The sequence below is a fragment of the Lampetra planeri genome, chromosome 35 (assembly GCF_965212315.1).
Source record: "Lampetra planeri chromosome 35, kcLamPlan1.2.h2, whole genome shotgun sequence".
Lineage (NCBI taxonomy): Eukaryota > Metazoa > Chordata > Hyperoartia > Petromyzontiformes > Petromyzontidae > Lampetra > Lampetra planeri.
The window spans coordinates 134,820-152,733 of record NC_136141.1 but is presented as its reverse complement, the minus strand read 5'-3'; the positions used below and the strand labels follow the sequence as shown (position 1 = coordinate 152,733).

General features: G+C 42.8%; 2 protein-coding genes across 2 annotated transcripts in view; one reads left to right on the top strand and one right to left on the bottom strand.

Annotated features, from left to right (window-relative positions):
- LOC144730226 (stannin-like) overlaps positions 1–15,636 on the top strand; it is a 50,638-nt gene extending 35,002 nt beyond the window's left edge. Inside the window, exon 2 of the mRNA XM_078610849.1 lies at positions 4,909–15,636. Within this exon, the coding sequence (XP_078466975.1) occupies positions 5,238–5,567 (330 nt within the window). The 5' untranslated portion in view covers positions 4,909–5,237 and the 3' untranslated portion in view covers positions 5,568–15,636. The remainder of the gene's footprint in view (positions 1–4,908) is intronic.
- Positions 15,082–17,914, bottom strand: part of RSAD1 (radical S-adenosyl methionine domain containing 1) — a 49,793-nt gene continuing 46,960 nt past the window's right edge. Inside the window, exon 9 of the mRNA XM_078610845.1 lies at positions 15,082–17,699. Within this exon, the coding sequence (XP_078466971.1) occupies positions 17,561–17,699 (139 nt within the window). The 3' untranslated portion in view covers positions 15,082–17,560. The remainder of the gene's footprint in view (positions 17,700–17,914) is intronic.

Here is a 17,914-nt window from a genome sequence, read left to right as displayed (position 1 = left end):
GGCAGGACACATCACTCAAGGGATGAAAGCTGATGGATAAGAGTGGTGATGGAATGACAGCCGGAGAAGGTGGAGCAGTGATATGCGTATAGTTGCGGAAGTGAGATGGATTGTGGCATCGTAGGACTGAAAGATGGTGATGGCATGAGGCTACCTTCATCAAGTGGTGGAGAGGGAAAAGCTGATGATAATAATGATAAATCCACGTTGATAATCTTAAAAACAATGTCTTCCCTTTTCAGAATATTTGGAAGATATGTCTTGCCTACAGCAGTCACAAGTCATGTCTACTAAATTACTATAAACACATCTCTTCGCGATGGCGAAGATTATATTATAGTTCAGGCATACAAGATTACCACCATAATAGCCAGCCAATGGCAAAACAAGTAATTGTGAAAAAATATAATTGTTGCCAATAAAACCACCTGTGCATGGACACTTCAGAAGTATTGCACATCTATGTGCTGGTCTTATCAATGCTGATACAGAATAATTGAAAAAAAGTATTCAACATTTTCAATAAACTCACATTTCGAAAGCTCCTGGGAGCAATGTTAAAATATTCGTTGAATCTTTTGAATTCTGTCCCATATAAATGTTGCATTTTTTACGGGTGGCTTGCTTCCTTTGGTAAATAGCCCCACGGGCTGCTGGGAAATGCACTTTGCCCGTTGATGTTATTTTCAGATGGTTTCAAGTTGACCCACAGCTGCACTAAAAGGCAGAGTCAAGCGCGGACATTAAGCTAGTGAACTTAAAAATACATGGGCACGACATCAAAATACATACTTCGCGCCACCAATTGGAGTTAAGGAGAGTGTGAAAAACCGTCACAGTAGAAGTGTTTTAAGGTCACATAAAATTAAGACTCTGTAACATTTGGATCTTTCATCCTTATAGGAAATAGTTCTGCAAAGTGAATGTTAATTTTTATACACAAAAAAATCATAGCATCAGCCATAGTTATGATGCGTGCTTAAAAATCATAGAATATTATTCAATAAGTACGAGTCTTTTTGTAGGTGTATACGTTCCCGGTCTATTTTTGGTTTTCCTCACTGTATCACTTAACTTTGAGCAAACTAACATTACCGTTTGCGAATTTGTAGAAATGTGTTATACAGCCACACAAAAAATATACATTAACTCCTGATGGGTCTTTCGGTTGTACCTCGTGGTGTCGGGCACAATGCCACGCCTCTCGCTGCACGTGCTAGTAGCTTCAGGAACTGGGCAGCATAATCATGAAAATCTACACCGCAGCAGTATTAATGCTGAACTTCTTTCACACCGTATGTAGCCAATCATGCTAATCGGAGATGCGCGGGAAGGAGAAACTAAAAGAGAAATGGGTTCCAAAGACATTACTTTTCAAGCTAGATTAAAAGCAGATAGCTCCAGTGGCTTCCTAATATTGGAAGCGCGTTCTAAGATGGCCGCAGAAACGCATCTGAATGCGCGCAATGCAATCACCACCGTCTTTGTAAGTTGGCTAGCCAAATGCTGCTGCTGCGAGGATGACTGGAGGTCGCGGAATTTGTTATGCTCCTTAACGAGATCTGCAAGGTACTGTGGTCACTACTATGAGACATCTCCTTTACCAGTGGCAAAATATAGTAATAGGTTTTTACCCTTTCAACCTGGTACAAAAACTGATACCTTTATACAAGGGATCATGTTTGCAATAACCACAATACAAGCAGTCAAAATGCAAACAAAAAGAAACAACTCTGATAATGAGTTGTTTCTTGTGCAAACAAAAAGAAACAACTCTGATAATGAGTTGTTTCTTTTTGTTTGCACTTTGACTGCTTGTGTTGTGGTTATTGCAAACATGATCCCTTGTATAAAGGTATCAGTTTTTGTACCAGTTGAAAGGGTAAAAACCTATTACTGTATCGTGGTTAATTTGTGCCAAGCACTTTGTGTTTAATGAGTGCGACTTTATAATGCGGTGTTTTTCACTAATTTTCAGAGGGAGGCCGCCACACATTTGAAACCATTGGGTTTGACAGCACGGCGATGGGGTGTTTTGACATTTGTGTATTGTCGGGGCCGCACGTCAGGTATCGCTCTAAAGGCCACCAGCGGCCTGCGGGCTTTGCAATGAAGAATACTTATGTATTTGTTCGGCATGCCTTCTAAATTACTCTGCACTTCTGCCAATGTAAAAATATACATTGGCATAAGCGCAAAGGATTTTGCATTTCACTGAATTTTGGGAACGGGTTCAGAGAGGGCACGCACAGCATTCTTCTTGACTTTAATGAACACGATTTGGGCGAAAGCTTTTCAGTTGGCTGCATTTAGGCAGAGAGCATTATTTGAGCCCAGCAAAATGGAATATAAATTTCGATTTAAAGCTTTCGTGACTGCAGGGATTCATCTTCTTGGTTCTTTCGGTAAAGTCACGTAGAAGGGAAGTAATAAAATATTACAAATAAAACATAATAAAATAATTCTCACGACGTTTCGGCTACAACGCAAGCAGCCGTCTTCAGGTGAAGAATGAGACACTACCAAGCTAGGAGCTTATATATAAGCTGGGTTGGAGGTGGAAGAGCGCCTTAACAAAAATAATGTGCATATGAAGAGGAATTTAGCATATTCATGGGAAATGCGTAGGAGGTGGGTGGGGGGGGTTTCAAAGTCATATTATGCCCATGCATTATGCAGGATCAGCAGCACCAAGGGGGGGTGCAGGGAGTAGCATTAACAAAGGAAAGGAATGTTAATGATATGTAGCTGCAGTTACTAAACAACCACGTAGAAAACTAAAGTATAAACTACATAAAAAAACTAAAGTTTAAACTGCATAGCACCATCAGTATACTTACTACACTCTACAATAAACTGAGTTACTAACAGCAAGTAATACATTACACTTCTACATCGTAAAAATTATATAATATGCTTCCATCTAAACTTTATTCTCTTACACCACACGAGCATATACCGTACTATATACTGCCATAGATAAACCCAACATTAAATTATATACTGTATTGCTATAAACCACCCTATACCTTATACATTTTAATATAACACTATGTATTATTCTACCCACCCTAATGTGTATCGAAATGGTTTATTACGTCCTTCCAATGATTGCTAAGCCAGAATCCATCTTCTCGGTTAAAATTGTCTCTGTGTTTGTATATGTGGATTGCCTCATGAACGAATCTCTCATGATAGCCAGATGGCTTGCAGAGAACCTCTGTCTTGGAGAAGTCAATGTCATGTGAGCCCACTGAGTTGTAACAGTGATCTGCCACGGCTGAGGTGTTTGTCCTACCGTGTTTCAGGTCAGCTTTATGTTCACGGATGCGGTCCGAGACATGTCGTTTGGTTTCCCCAATGTAACTGCTACCACAGAGGCAACTTAGTTTGTAGACGCCAGGGTACTGTATGTCTGGAACCACATCTTTTACAGACGGTACCAGATCACGGATTTTATGTACTGTGTTGAATCGGACCTGGATCTTGTGTTTAATCAGGATTTTGGAGATGTTTTTTGTGACCCCAGCGATGTAGGGTAAGGTGATGGTCTTGAAAGGCTCCTCAACAGGATCCTTCTTGATGGTTGGAGTGATGGCTTTGCGGATTGTGTAGTCGGAGTAACCATTAACCTTAAGAGCTTGGCGTACGTGTTTGAGTTCACTGGAAATGTGTTCATGGTCGGAGATGCATTGGGCTCTATGATATAGAGTCTTGATGAGGGAATTCTTCTGGGATGGATGGTGGTGGGAATCCGGTTTTAGGTAAGCATCCGTATGGGTGGCTTTCCTGTAGACAGAGTGGCTCATTGAACCATCAGGTCTCCTTTTGATTAGGACATCCAAAAAGGGTAGCTTGCCATCTTTTTCGACTTCCATGGTGAATCTGGTGGCTGGGTGTATGGAATTGATGTGGTCGAGAAATTGGTCTAGAGCAGGCCGGCCATGTGGCCAGATGTAAGAGAATAAAGTTTAGATGGAAGCATATTATATAATTTTTACGATGTAGAAGTGTAATGTATTACTTGCTGTTAGTAACTCAGCTTATTGTAGAGTATAGTAAGTATACTGATGGTGCTATGCAGTTTAAACTTTAGTTTTTTATGTAGTTTATACTTTAGTTTTCTACGTGGTTGTTTAGTAACTGCAGCTACATATCATTAACATTCCTTTCCTTTGTTAATGCTACTCCCTGCACCCCCCCTTGGTGCTGCTGATCCTGCATAATGCATGGGCATAATATGACTTTGAAACCCCCCCCACCCACCTCCTACGCATTTCCCATGAATATGCTAAATTCCTCTTCATATGCACATTATTTTTGTTAAGGCGCTCTTCCACCTCCAACCCAGCTTATATATAAGCTCCTAGCTTGGTAGTGTCTCATTTTTCACCTGAAGACGGCTGCTTGCGTTGTAGCCGAAACGTCGTGAGAATTATTTTATTTTATTATGTTTTATTTTTATTATTTTATTACTTCCCTTCTACATGACTTTACCGAAAGAACCAAGAAGAAAAATTGAATATATTTGGATAGGAGGCACAACAAATACAATACAAAACGATTTAGATTCATGTCACGTCCAAATGCAACCGCATCTCAAAAAGCTGTGCAGAGCAGTGGGGACATGAGCATTCTGCGGAAAGGAAGCAAATTCACTAATGTATTTATAAACATAAAAACACAGTCTAGTCCTAGGAAGAGATGAAGGTCTCGACTCGAAATTGAACAGGGGTGACGAGTTAAACACACAGATGGCTGCTGGGTCAAGGGACTGCCAAACTCATGGAGTAAATGATTCAAGAAGGTATTGTTTTCTTGTATCTGACTGCACAAGAAAAACCGCTGTATGCCAAGCAGCTATTTGCACAACATGACTAACAGTGAAATTTTTTTTATGTCTTTCAGGAGGAGGAGAAGCCAGAAGTAATCATCCAAAAACAATGACCTTGTGCCATTCCTCTATTCCTCGACTACATCACAGTAAACACATATTTAAATTTTAGACTTCATCGCGCAAAACATCAGCAAACAAAAAACAAACGATGCTGATAATGGACTTGTCGAAGACTGCCATGCGTAAATAAAAGACGTGGAGAAATACAGCAGACAACTACCAAGGAATTGGTCGGTAGTTCTCCTGAAAACAAACGGAGGGGGCACAGCGTCTTTCGCAATACAGCCTCGGCCTCACTCACTCTCCTCACTAGCCCACGCCACCTGCTAACCCTGACGCGATGCTGCCCATGGACCACAGCCCCACGACTGGCGTGGTGACGGTCATTGTCATCTTGATAGCCATCGCGGCTCTCGGCGCGCTCATCTGCGGCTGCTGGTGCTACCTGCGCCTGCAGCGAGCATCGTGTCCCTCCGAGGACCAGGAGAGCATGGTGGTGGAGCCGGGCCGGTACGAGGGAGGCCTCAACGCCGGCGGTGGCGGTGTTGGGGGAGGACTGGGCAAAGGCAGCAGCCGTGAACCTTTCCTCATGGTGCAAATGCCGGCCAAGGGGCCGTGTCCGGAGCGCCAGGCCATCCTCATCTCCGACCAGACAGGTGGTGGCGGCTAGACAACATCGTTTTACGACGGTGGCCCAAAACGACCGTTACAACTACCGCTTTGGAAACGTGCGACGCCTAAAGTAAAAAACCACCAAACCAACCGCTTATTATAAAGTAGCATATCCAGTCCCCACCGTGTTGTCGTACACACTGTAGAATCTCTTTGCAGAATTAAAAAACCCGTAATGCTTCAACAACCACATTCAAATGACATGAGAGGAAACTTCAAGTGCATCTATATTTAAATCGGAATCTACAAGACATCTAGCACAAATACCGATCAGAGCTCAATAGACCATAATGATCAGAATGACCAAGATAAATTCATGAACAGAATTCAACTGGACCTTATGTTATTCCTACCCAATTTACGAAATTTAAATTGTAACATTTCTCCGATTGCCGTCAACAAGTAGTGAACAAAATTGAAAATGCATTTGACTGTACGATATTGCCACTTCCGTGCGGCGGTGAGGAGCTGCTGCTGGAATCATATTTTGGGTGGCTCAACGTTGTTGGTTTCTCTCATGCCCACACAGGTGGGGTGGGGGGGACCTATCACGTGTGAAAACATTCTGATTGCGCAGTGTATTTGCTGCTTCAGTATTGAGGTTCGCTTCGGCAAACGCTCTGCAATGACTCTTGTCGAAAACAACAATGGGGGTTGTCTCCACGTCACACCGTGGAATGCAACACCGTGGATCACTGGCGCTCGAAGAAAGCCGCTTCACTTTTGTTGTACTACTCAGCTTGCGAGGATGAGACGAGCCCGTGCCGTCTCGCTCTACGTTCATTGCCTCCCTCAAGCCCAAGGGACTGCTCCTTAAAAATAAATGGCTCACTTTGTGGCGCGGTAAGGCTGATTAGAAAACCGTGGCTCGAGATGTCACCTTTCTGAGATCAACACTTGACGTGGTATATTAATTACTCTCCAGCTTCCCAAATTTCATGACGATGCAAGACTACAAAATTAACTGGATCCTTGATTATAAAAAAAGTAACGTGGATCAATATTCGAAGACTGTTCTCCGTTCAAGTAGCAGACTTTCCAGGGCAATTAAAACAAAATAACACCTGCACTTGGTGGATGGAAGACTGGAACCCGCCATTGGGAGGTTTACTGTGGTACATGCTGTTGCGTGTAACTTCTACTGGAAGTGAAACGCAACATTCAAGGGACCAATTTGGCAGTGGTCTACAAGAGCAGATCAGATTGAAACTCACAACTTGTTCAGTGAAACCGCCTCATACCAGGAAAATGCACAAGTGGGCAACGACTGTGCTGGAGCATTTCTTCGCGGTGGTGAGATGTTAACTCCTTCGCTGGTATGCAGAGGATTGTGGGTTCGATCCCCACCCCGACGCCTGTATATTTGGAGTTTGCGTGTTCTCCCCGTGGTTGCATGGAATTTTCTCTGGGTCCTCCGGTTTTTCCCTCCAGATTTAGAAACATGCATTTGGGGTATTTGGCTGCTATAAATTTCCATGTGATAAGCCACTCTTTTGAGCTATCATTTGTCACCAGGTCTGAAAAAGAGCTATTTAGCTCGGTAGGTCTTCCCTGGTAAAATAAAGAGAGAAAATTTGTTTTGGTCTGGGCAGGGGCCCAGTGTCCCAGTGTCCAAGACGTTACCCTCTGTGTGTTTCTGTATAATGCAGCATTGACGGAGGTGGAAAGAGTATTTTTTCAATGCGTGTCCTTGTACTCGAATACATTATTGAGACGGCTCCAGTTATGGCCGAATTGTGTTCCGACTGAGGCCAGCGGTGATTGCTTGTTGACTCCACTGTGGAGACAGACGTATGATCTATAGCTGATGACCAAGGGGGATGCCACAGCGCCGAGACAAGGCCCAAGTTTTCCATATTTATCACCCAGCTCTGGTATGGAGTTTTACGGCAACACAAGTAATGCATTTAAAAAAGGAAGCTATCTACTGCACCCGGGCTGCCAGAGCCATGATTGGTAATTGAAAATTGCAAATAATTGCCATCCTCAAAAAGTATGAAGAAATCTATTTTCATCTCTCGTGAGGAGAGCTTGGAATGTAGGATATATAAAAAAAGAGTGGATTCATTTGATAGTTGGAATCGAGTGCGGTATTGCAATGTAACAATGTCTTCTGTCTGTTACAAGTTTATTTTGCAGTTATTTAATATATATATAGTGGGGGAGATACGTTTAAGCAATGAGAAAGTTTTAATTATAATTCTTAAAAGCCTGCGTTAATAATTATAGCACTTAGACACAGCGTCCCTTGTGAGAGGCCTGGGTAAGGAGCCAACTGAAAAATGAAACCAGGTGGTTGACTGGATATTGACCAATAGTGAAACTGTTCTTAGTCTACAGACCCACAAATTTTCACAAATAGACAACTTAACATAGGACAAAGGTCTTCCCCCGTCCGCCTTTTCAGGCTGTTGTGACTAGTGCCGTTCACGAGCAACTATGAAGGCAAACAGACACACACACATTCAAACATTCACATTGCTAAGTTGTATGTCGGATTTAAGTTAAGTGCTTTTGGTTTGTAATTAGCAAGGCCATAATGGGCCATTATGGGAGTGCATAAGTGTAAAAAATACATTTGTTTAAAGTGCAGTGACGTGGCATATTGTTTGCTTATTTATTTAGTTACGTATATTCTCCACAACAACGCCGATTAGTAGTGTGGCATGTACAGTATTATATGATTGTGTCGAACAAGGACCCATATTTTATAATCTGACAGTTCACCAGCACCGTTTCAAGCAAAACCGGTCCAGAGTTTTGCTTGTATTGTATCAATGCTGCTGAAATTATGCACTCCCACAGGTCGTTGTGGTTGATGGCAAGTGTAAAAAAAAGATTTCATTTTGTACGTGGAAGGACAGCTATATATGAAGGAGATGCACTATATTGTGTGCTTATTTACTCTGTCGTCTCCCAGGTGTTGTTTACACACTGCACTAGGCACTCATTTAAACCCAAATTGACCTTTTCAAGGCCTTGAATAGGTTGGAATTGAATCCAGACCTCTGGTATTGCAATGCAGCACAGTGTGTGCAATACTACGTGCCCACTCCATACCACAAATACAAAGATCGACGTGAATGCACACGTGTGGTGTGAAGGGCGAGGGAAGGAGTATATGTGGGTGGAGAGAGGAAGGGGACATTTTCTGCTGCGAGTTTGACTGCCATGCCGCACAAAAGCGTGTTGGTGTCCTATCATCGTTCTGCCGCGCTTCAGGTCTCCCCTCTTGTCGATTCGTCCATGCGATGGGAGAATTCATATTTGATGCATAATTGCTCGGCGCACGCCATCTGCCACAAATTATAGGATTCAGGAAAACAAACAACAATGGCTGCCGTTATGTGAGAAAAGGACCGGGCCAACAGACTTCACCTGCAGCTGCAAACGTGGGTCTGAGTAAGTACGAAATTAATACCACAAATCGTTTTAGGATTCTGAAATACCTACATGGAACTTAAATGGAGTAGGATCGTAATAAAGGATAGTATCCACAGTGATCGTGTAGTTTTGTTCGGGTAACCAAGCTTAAAATTATGCTATTTGCACATTGTTAGATACTTTCCATGAGTCCTGGAAATATCTATGACCAAATCACCGAGAATATGTCTAATATTGTAAGGCACATTTAGCTAGGTCACCGACCCTTTGGTGATCCTAGGGCTTGCCAGGTGTTTGTTGTTTAGAGGCGGCAAGGTGGCCAGGAGATGGCAGTGCTGAGTGTCACCCCCTCGTTTGCGTTGTGGTGCGTGTCTCTGGGGCACTCCAGTTTCTCCTCACATGGTCAAACATCCCAATTTTCAGGACTCTGCTGGAAAAGTATTGAGACTTGCTGAGGCCGTCATTGGTAAATATTTAGTTTTCTTATTACAACATTCTCATTTACGATCCTTTATTTTTATAATGTGATGCACAACAAGGGTGGGGAAGGTCAGTTATCTGCAATAATCTAGTTCTCAGTTAAGTGCAAGAGAGCATTTCAAATTATTTACAGTATAACCTCTGGTCAAGAAATCTGTCACCAAAACAGAAGCACAATACAAGAATAAGTCTTACAACAGGTCAGAGATCTATTTAAAGCCCATGCTATTGACATTAATTGTATATGTTCTTGAAAATACAGCAGTAACGTATTAAATTGGGTCCCTGTTCCATACTGTTGCCATTTATAGTATGTTGAAACAATCCACTGTCGTAGTAATAAAACACCCAGGAAAACAACAAGATACCTTAATGGCCTAGCTCTAAGATCGTTTGTTAGAAAATTACACCAATATATGATGCTGAAATTCTGCACAGATAAATCAGAAATTCACGTATGCATGTTTAACTTCTTCCGCATCGTATGTAGCCAACCACCCGCGAGGTAGACGCTGCAACACACATTGCTGCTCCCGTCTCTTGAGTGGCCCACCAACCCTGCCTCTAAGTTAGCGGGCTACAGCTGCCAATTGTAGAACACACCTTGAGTAGGGCATTTAAACCAATATGTCGGGGAGGTGGGGGGGGAATAACTAAAGATATTTTATTAGAAATATTAAGTCTTCATCAGAACAATACATTTAGTAAAACTATAATTGTTTATGAAGCCAACAGTGTTTTTGCTCTGAGTTGACAATGAATCGGCAACTTCAAGTGACTAAATACTGTTGTGAGAGGTTAGATATTATCACCAGAACTCATTGAAAGCTCGCTTACCCGACCTGATTCTTCTATGTGGAGACAAATACGGCAAGGAGGAATATTCATATTCTTGGGTATTTTCGTTAAAGCCACGTGGCTTTACCGAAATACCCAAGAATATGAATTCCTGCAGCCACGAAAGCTTTAAATCAAGATTTGTGGAGGAATATTGTCTGCTTATTTATGTTGTTGAATTCAAATATTAATTTGCTAACGACTGTGAATTATCAGAAATAAAAATCGCATTCCAAGGGTCTTCAGCCTGGCAGGGCAATTGCTCAATAACTTTTCCAAACGCAATTGGAAATGTCAGATCTCGCGAGTTATTCAAGTTTTGTTCTGAACCAGAGTCTACAGCAACAAACACCACCGATATATATTAACAAGGACAAAAGGAATGCATTCCACACTCGCCATCATGACCACAAACGTCTTCACATGGCACGTGTTCGACTTGTTACAAACACTAAAAAGGTAGTTGAAAGTCAGTCTTCAAATTAAGCAGTGCCTCGCATGAGACATGGCAGTGTACACATTTTGTGCATTGCCACATGCGAGTTATAACATAAAAACTACGTCCAGAAATTCTAACAAATCGGCTCATTAAAACGTTGAGGCCCTTTTTGCAGATATGGCAACATTGTAAGTAGAAACAAAGAGTTCAGGTTTCTCTCTGCAGTCAAAGACGTTAAAATGCGTTATTTTACAATCAAGCATAAAAGCATTTTAATTTGAAGCTTAAGAGATGATTATATTGCACTTCTGCGGGACCAGAACACTACAGATACTTACTGCAGACGTTTCTGCGATGACTCACAACGCAAACATTGGCATTGCATGTTTGCCCCCATTCTGAGTCCTGCTTGATCAAGAATAAGAATTGAACTTATCAATTCCAATACTGTTGAGTCAAGTCCATTGGACTCAATAAGGTCACTTCGAAGCAAATCCATCAATCAGATAACAGATATTCAAGCTTTAACTGCGTATTCTTCATGGATATAATCCATTGGATGGACCTTGCACTTGGATGATTTAAACATGGGTTGGGGGTAGCCCTTCCCACAATGCTCCATTCTCAATTGAACGTTGGGCAGAGCTCAACTGCATTACGGCACCAGGCATTTCTCATTCCCATGGTGGGGTTGGGTCCATCCATTTTACAAGTACATTGCTATTTCCCAAGCCGTGCTACCTCTTTCCATATGATTGGGCAAGTCATCTCACAGCTAAAAATCTACCAAAGTGATACAATTCACGCATTTCAAGTGTCAATTGATAATTTACAAAACTAAAACGTTGCAACCGCCAGTCGCTTCACTCCGCATCTATTCAAGCCACGTTCATAGCATTGTTTCCCAGTGTTCATAATACACCAATGCTTACATTGGTGCCGTGAAAATACGAACGGCATGTTTTATAAAACAATGCGATGGAATAAATACAACAGTACGCATTAGAAATGGCTTCAATAGTGCGCCGTGAACGCGATTGGATTTGCTGTGAGCGTTATGAATGCGAAGGTCGGTGCGCTGCACCACGAACGTTCGTTTAGCGGCCGTTCAGGTGACAGCAGCAATGGTGCTTTTAGAGAAATGTCAACACGCAGCAGGTGGATGGCGGATGGCTCAGATGATGTATCTTTTAACTCCGTTCACAGCACAGGACCGATGTGATATTAGCACGTTGTCATGGAGAATTTTTTTTGCGAAAGGCGAGGAGTTGATCTGCGGCGTTTATGCTGCGCTCACGTCGAGGTTGGCTAGCGAGTGCAGTCGCCTCGCGGTGGAGACCTGAAACGCCGCCGCCAGTGACGCTTCTGTGTGGTCCACGGTGTGAGATTGGCGACCGCACTGTGGGTTATTCTTAATCGTGCATTGGTGCTGTGCATTGTTTTGACGCGGTTCAATACGGATTGTGTGCAGGGTACTTAGTAATGTGGGTACACACACTCAAAATATATGTAGAATATGTATACATGTGCACACACACAAATAAGTGAATTACTGTACAGTTAGCTGGCCTTGAAAAAAAACAGTTTTGAAATCCGATTTTGTATTTAAAGATTACCTGCCCAAATGCGAGGGTCAAAAAATTGCCTTCGGCAGGAGCGTTTAACCTAAAATGGTATCAAATTGTGAGAGGAATTGCGTTCGGTGGTGAAAACCCTGCAATATTTACAAATGCACATTTTAAATAGCGACGCATAAAGTTTGAAGCTACCGAATTGTCGCTAATGAATCTAAGTAACGATGACAAGGCATTTGTACATCGATTTAAAAGCGTAATTGCGCGTTGTATATGGATCCTTATTTAACGCAGCGAGCAAGGCTTTGGTTCTCATCGGCATGGCGGTCGATGGAGGCGACGTAGAGACGAGCGACGAATGTGTGACGAGGTGTGACGAGGTGTTCACTTGTCATCAAGGACACGTCGTGCTCCTTTAATCATTTCATTGGCCGATTTATATTGGGCAGTATTCTCCAACGCTAGATGGAAGCACCTTATGACTACCTACGCATATTGTAGACATGCTTTGTACATTTGTAGCAAAACACGTGTCATTTCCTTTAGACAAATGGCACCAGAGCTTACCAACTTAAACGTTAACGTAAAACGTTTTAGAAAACGCAGAAAAGTGACAATTTGTAATTAGAATATTAAATGTAAGATCACTAATTCAGAAGCAATATGCTGGTATAACTCCATATGAGTTCATTTAAATATTCAAGTGTACTATTATTGTATGTATTTAGAAATACCTAATAATGTACACGGTAGCTTCGATTTCTTCGCGTCGGTAGCGTTAGCAAAGTAGTTACGCCGAGACAGAACACTATGCTGTGAAAAATTTGCACAATATGATAAATGTGACTTTTCGTTTGATGTTCGCCTTTGGTGGTCTAGAGTAGAATAAGAGGCAAGTGCCGCTGCTACGCTCGCGTGGGATGAGACGCTTTGGGATGAGACGCTTTGGGATGAGACGCTCTCTTGGGATGAAAATGAGGCGGGGGGAGGAGGCACTTTAGAGTCTGCGCTCGCCAGGGCCTTTACACAGCGCATGACAGGACAAAAAGTACAACAACCCTGAAATTAACCATTTGGAACAAAACTCGCATCTTTGGTTTAAACGTGCGCAAACGTGAGCCATTCAAACGCAACACTTTCTGTAAATGGTGAGAAAGGCTAGCACAAAAATAAATTGTGCGCGAGGCTGGAAAACGAACAGGCTGAACATCAACACAAATGTGTTGCTGCTCGCAAACAGCAGGAAGAAGGTTCGACTGCCATCACGAGGCTTGGGCAAGGCTGAGAGCAGCATTGTGCATGCAATGTGGCAGGTCACGTGATATGCACACAAGGTGTGATAGGAATTGTGCTTGCCTGTTGTTGAGAGCAGCACACGTTTGAGCTTTTAAATGTAAAATGTGAAAGAAAATGGCAGTATTTTTGCGCAATTCCAAAAATGCATGGCCCTTTTATTTGCTTTTAGCACCAATCTTACTAATTTTAGCTAAAGCATTGCAATAAATGTGACTATTATTTCGACATTGTACATGTTTTACTTGCAGCATTTGTACATTTTCTGAATTGATATGAAATCGTAATGTATACAATATAGATTCCCCTTAAACATTGTTACATTATAACGCCTTATTCAATATTGTAAATACATAATAAAACATGCCAAATTTATAATATTAATCAGTTAATAAATTCCAGTGGAATTATTAGATACTACAGTACATTTTTTGACATCCTACAATGTGTTTTTCTAAAACATGCACGTGAAAAAAACCTCCAAACAAACAAGAAAAGACATGTTAAATTTCGGACACTATTTTAATTCATGTTTGGACAATACTGCTATTTTAAAAAATTCACCTACACGAGCTCGTTAAGCTAAATCCCATGGCATGTGTTTTAGTACAGCACTATTCTATAATAAACAGTAAGACCTCATTCACAACACCTACCACCCCAGCCTCTTTTTCTGGAAAGGTTAAAGGTTATGCACGATTTTGCCACCGAGCAGAGCGACGCACTTCGTTTCCCTTGCACTCCTGAAAGCGCCACAGCAGGCACCGCTGTTTGGTGCAGATGACGGAGGCAACATTTTCTATCAGCGCCAGATATTCTCCCCAAATACCTCTCTTCCACTGTACCAAGCGAGCCGCACCAGGGTCACGTGGAACCAAGCCCGGCGTGGGCTAGGAGGCGCCCGATTGTTTTTCCATTGCAGAATCCATGCTGTGTCTCACCGATGTCGCACGCAAAATTAAAGAATAGAGACGTATATAGATGACGCCGTATTTGATTTGTACTGACAAGTCACATGCGTTAAAGGTTCGTTAGCTCCAAGCGTGGCCCTCCTTGGACCCGAGCCAGATTCAGATGACTTTTGATGCAAGCACAGCACCGTTTGATTCCAACAGTGCAATAACCTAAACTACGAGGGCAACCACGCTGGCTCGGCTCAAATGTGCCAGTGGAAAAGGGGTATAACGGTGTTCCACGATCTTTAAGAGCATAACATCTGTATTTATTCGTGGTACAACTCAGTGTCACAGGCACACATGTATCTGTGTGTACACACACACACACATTACACACATCCTATTCACGCACAGTTCAAAAGTGGCGCAATTAAAGCATTTTAAGAGCAAGATACTAAAAATTGTCACGTCAAAACCTAACATTGCACTTAACTTTAGCGCCACATTATTGCCAGCAAACAAAATATATGCCATATCAAAAGTTAAATCAGTGTCCCCATACGCATTTCGTGCAGTGCTCCGCTCTAATAGTATTCGAGAACCAAAAATGGAAATCCCATATTGCAATGACAGATAACAGTTTCTCCACAGTACCGACTTCGCAGGAAGTGGTGGAAATTGACCGTGCAATGCTCATTTTATGAGCTCTGCATGATGATGATGATGGGGCCGACTTGGCACCGACTGAGACTCGACCTTACGACCTCTTGATTGGGAGCTCTGCTGTTCTAGCCAAGTGAGCAAAATACACCCTTTTATATTGGTGCACGAATCATGTTGCGAGTGCAGCAACGTCAGAGCTTGCACTATTGTATATCCTGGGCATACTTTTTAATATCTTGCACTCAAAATGTATGATTGCTGCTCTAAAATATTGTAATGTATATATGCCTGCATATAAGCATCGTGTCAAGTACAAGACTGTCTCTATTAGCACTGGCTAATGAAAATGCCAATCGTTATTACCTCCGTCAGCTTGGTATTGTGTATTAAGTATTTTTTTTTTATCAAATAACCAATGTCACGATCACGAAGGAACTCATTTCACTGTTAAGAATCTTCCTGCCGCCCGGATTAAATAAAAGATCATAAGGTTCAACCAAATACAACTCTTGTGTCGTAATGATCAAACATGTGGCAGATGATTGCAGTAGCACAGCTTTTAGAGTTTGTGCAGGGAGTGCAAATGAACCGGGGCCAGACCACAGGCCAGATGGGCCCAGGATCCAGGTTGTGAAGACAATGGCAAGGCCATTGACGGTACGTCGCTGGATGGTTGCTCATCTCAATATGCTGCAGGTACTCTTTGGGTCTTTCGGTAAAGTCACGTAGGTAGATCACTGTGATCACTGTGATCTAGATCACAGCGATCTATTATATTTCTACCTACGTGACTTTACCGAAAGACCCAAAGAGTATGTATTCCTGCAGTCACGAAAGCTTCAAATCAAGATTCTGCAGATACTTTACCACTGTTGCCATTGCCCACAGTGTGGCCAATGCGATGGACAGCCGAAAAAGACCGAAAAAATTTGTATAAGCTAAAAATGCGCTAAAAGCTACTGTTTAGCATTGTCCTATTCTAGAATGACCATTATCCACTGCCAAAAACATTTAAAAGCCAGTGTTTGTATTTAATCAAGTTGTTGATCTACTGTTTTTGGCCTGCACTTGTTCACTATAGATATTTGTGTCCATTGGTGCTCCTAAGCTACTGGTGGACATTCCTCGTTATTATGGTAGGGACCAGTCTGTAGAATAGAGTGAGGTTAAGTTAAGTACAACGGTTTGTGCAGTCGCTGGAAATAAATTTCAAATGTCCTTTCTGGTTTTACACGAATTTCCTGTCATTCTACGAGGATGTTACAATTCCAGCGGCCAATGCCGATATTAATCTTGGAAGCTATATTATTATAATATGGACTGCCATACTTGAAATCCTAATTCATTACGCTGTGGGAAATTTAATTGAATTCCTGGTAGCATGGAAATTACAAATGAAATGCAATGGCACATTTCTCAGTCTTTTTTGGTGCTAATCAATTTGGCCACCTTTACTGGCACACCATGCCAATGGTGTGATGGGGAGCAGGGGCAGGTGTCGACATGCCCGAGCAGATACAGTACATTATCGCGGACTGTAGAGTTCGCACAGACGAGCCCCGGCAACGCACTTGCACAGCACTCCGTGTTCTCGAACACTGTCCCCAGGCCTTACAGAGGCCAGCTCTCAGGTTGTCCTTGTCAATGGGTTCACGGAACAACATGCATGCAACCTTCATCGTGAACAAGAGGGGCAAACCTATGTTTTCGTTCTGTACGCGTAACTAAATGTTTTCCAAGAGCACCAAGGCAATGGTGGTTGATGTATTTTGCTCTGCATGATATGTATGTGGAACTTATTTCGCACCGTATGTAGCCAACCGCACTAATCGGAGGCGTGGGGGAAGGACAAACTAAACAAAAAAGCAGTTCTAAATAATTGAGTTTTGAATCTAGATTTTAAAATGCATAGCTCCAGTGGCTTCCTAATATCGGAAGAGCATTCCAGACGGCTGCAGAAGCGCATCTGAAAGCGTGCAATGTAGTGACAGTCTTGGTTCGATGGCTCGCCCAAATCTTTTGCGAGAATGCTCTAAGCTGCGGTGAGAATTTAAAATCTGCCTCTGGAGAGAACATCCAGAGTAGGCACTGCCAGTAGGAATCTAACGGGACAGCAAAGCATCAATTAAAATAGATTCTTACATTTGTAGTGACACAGCGCCGACTGCTGTCCAGCAGCGGCAACTGCGGTGGATAGTTAGTGCACACACCGTCGAGCGTACACACGGTGTGTGCGCCGGCAGGGCGGAGGAACTGGGGCAAGGGTCACGGAAGACCTCATCGGAGGCCCCTAGAACCCGCTAGTGGGTTCGAGAAGGGAGGCGTGGCCAGGGCGAATCAAAGCAGCGAAGAGCTCCGGGCTGCTGGTTCTGGGAGTGGTCTCGTCGCTGTCGCTGTCATCTTCGCCACCGCCAACTTCGCCCGATCATTGCACGGTTGGACGGTAGTTGGCCGTCTCGGTCGACACCGTCGGTGCAACACGGTCAGGGTTATGTCTAGGCGGGCTGTACGGCAAAGTAGTCGAGAGAGGAGGCGATCCGTGTGAGTGAGAACGGCCGGAGTTGCTGCAATGGAAATAAAAGAGAAGGTGCCTCCAGTTACTACCTCGTTTCCGACTGAGTGTGCGCTACACTCACACACGAGGAGGACACTACACATTTACAATACACGCATTGATTTGTGTACGCATGAATGGATTATGTATATCTCTCAGCCGATGGAGACGTAGGTTGATCGGCCGTGCAGAGTTGTGAGACTTCCCAAGGTCATTCTCTTTGGT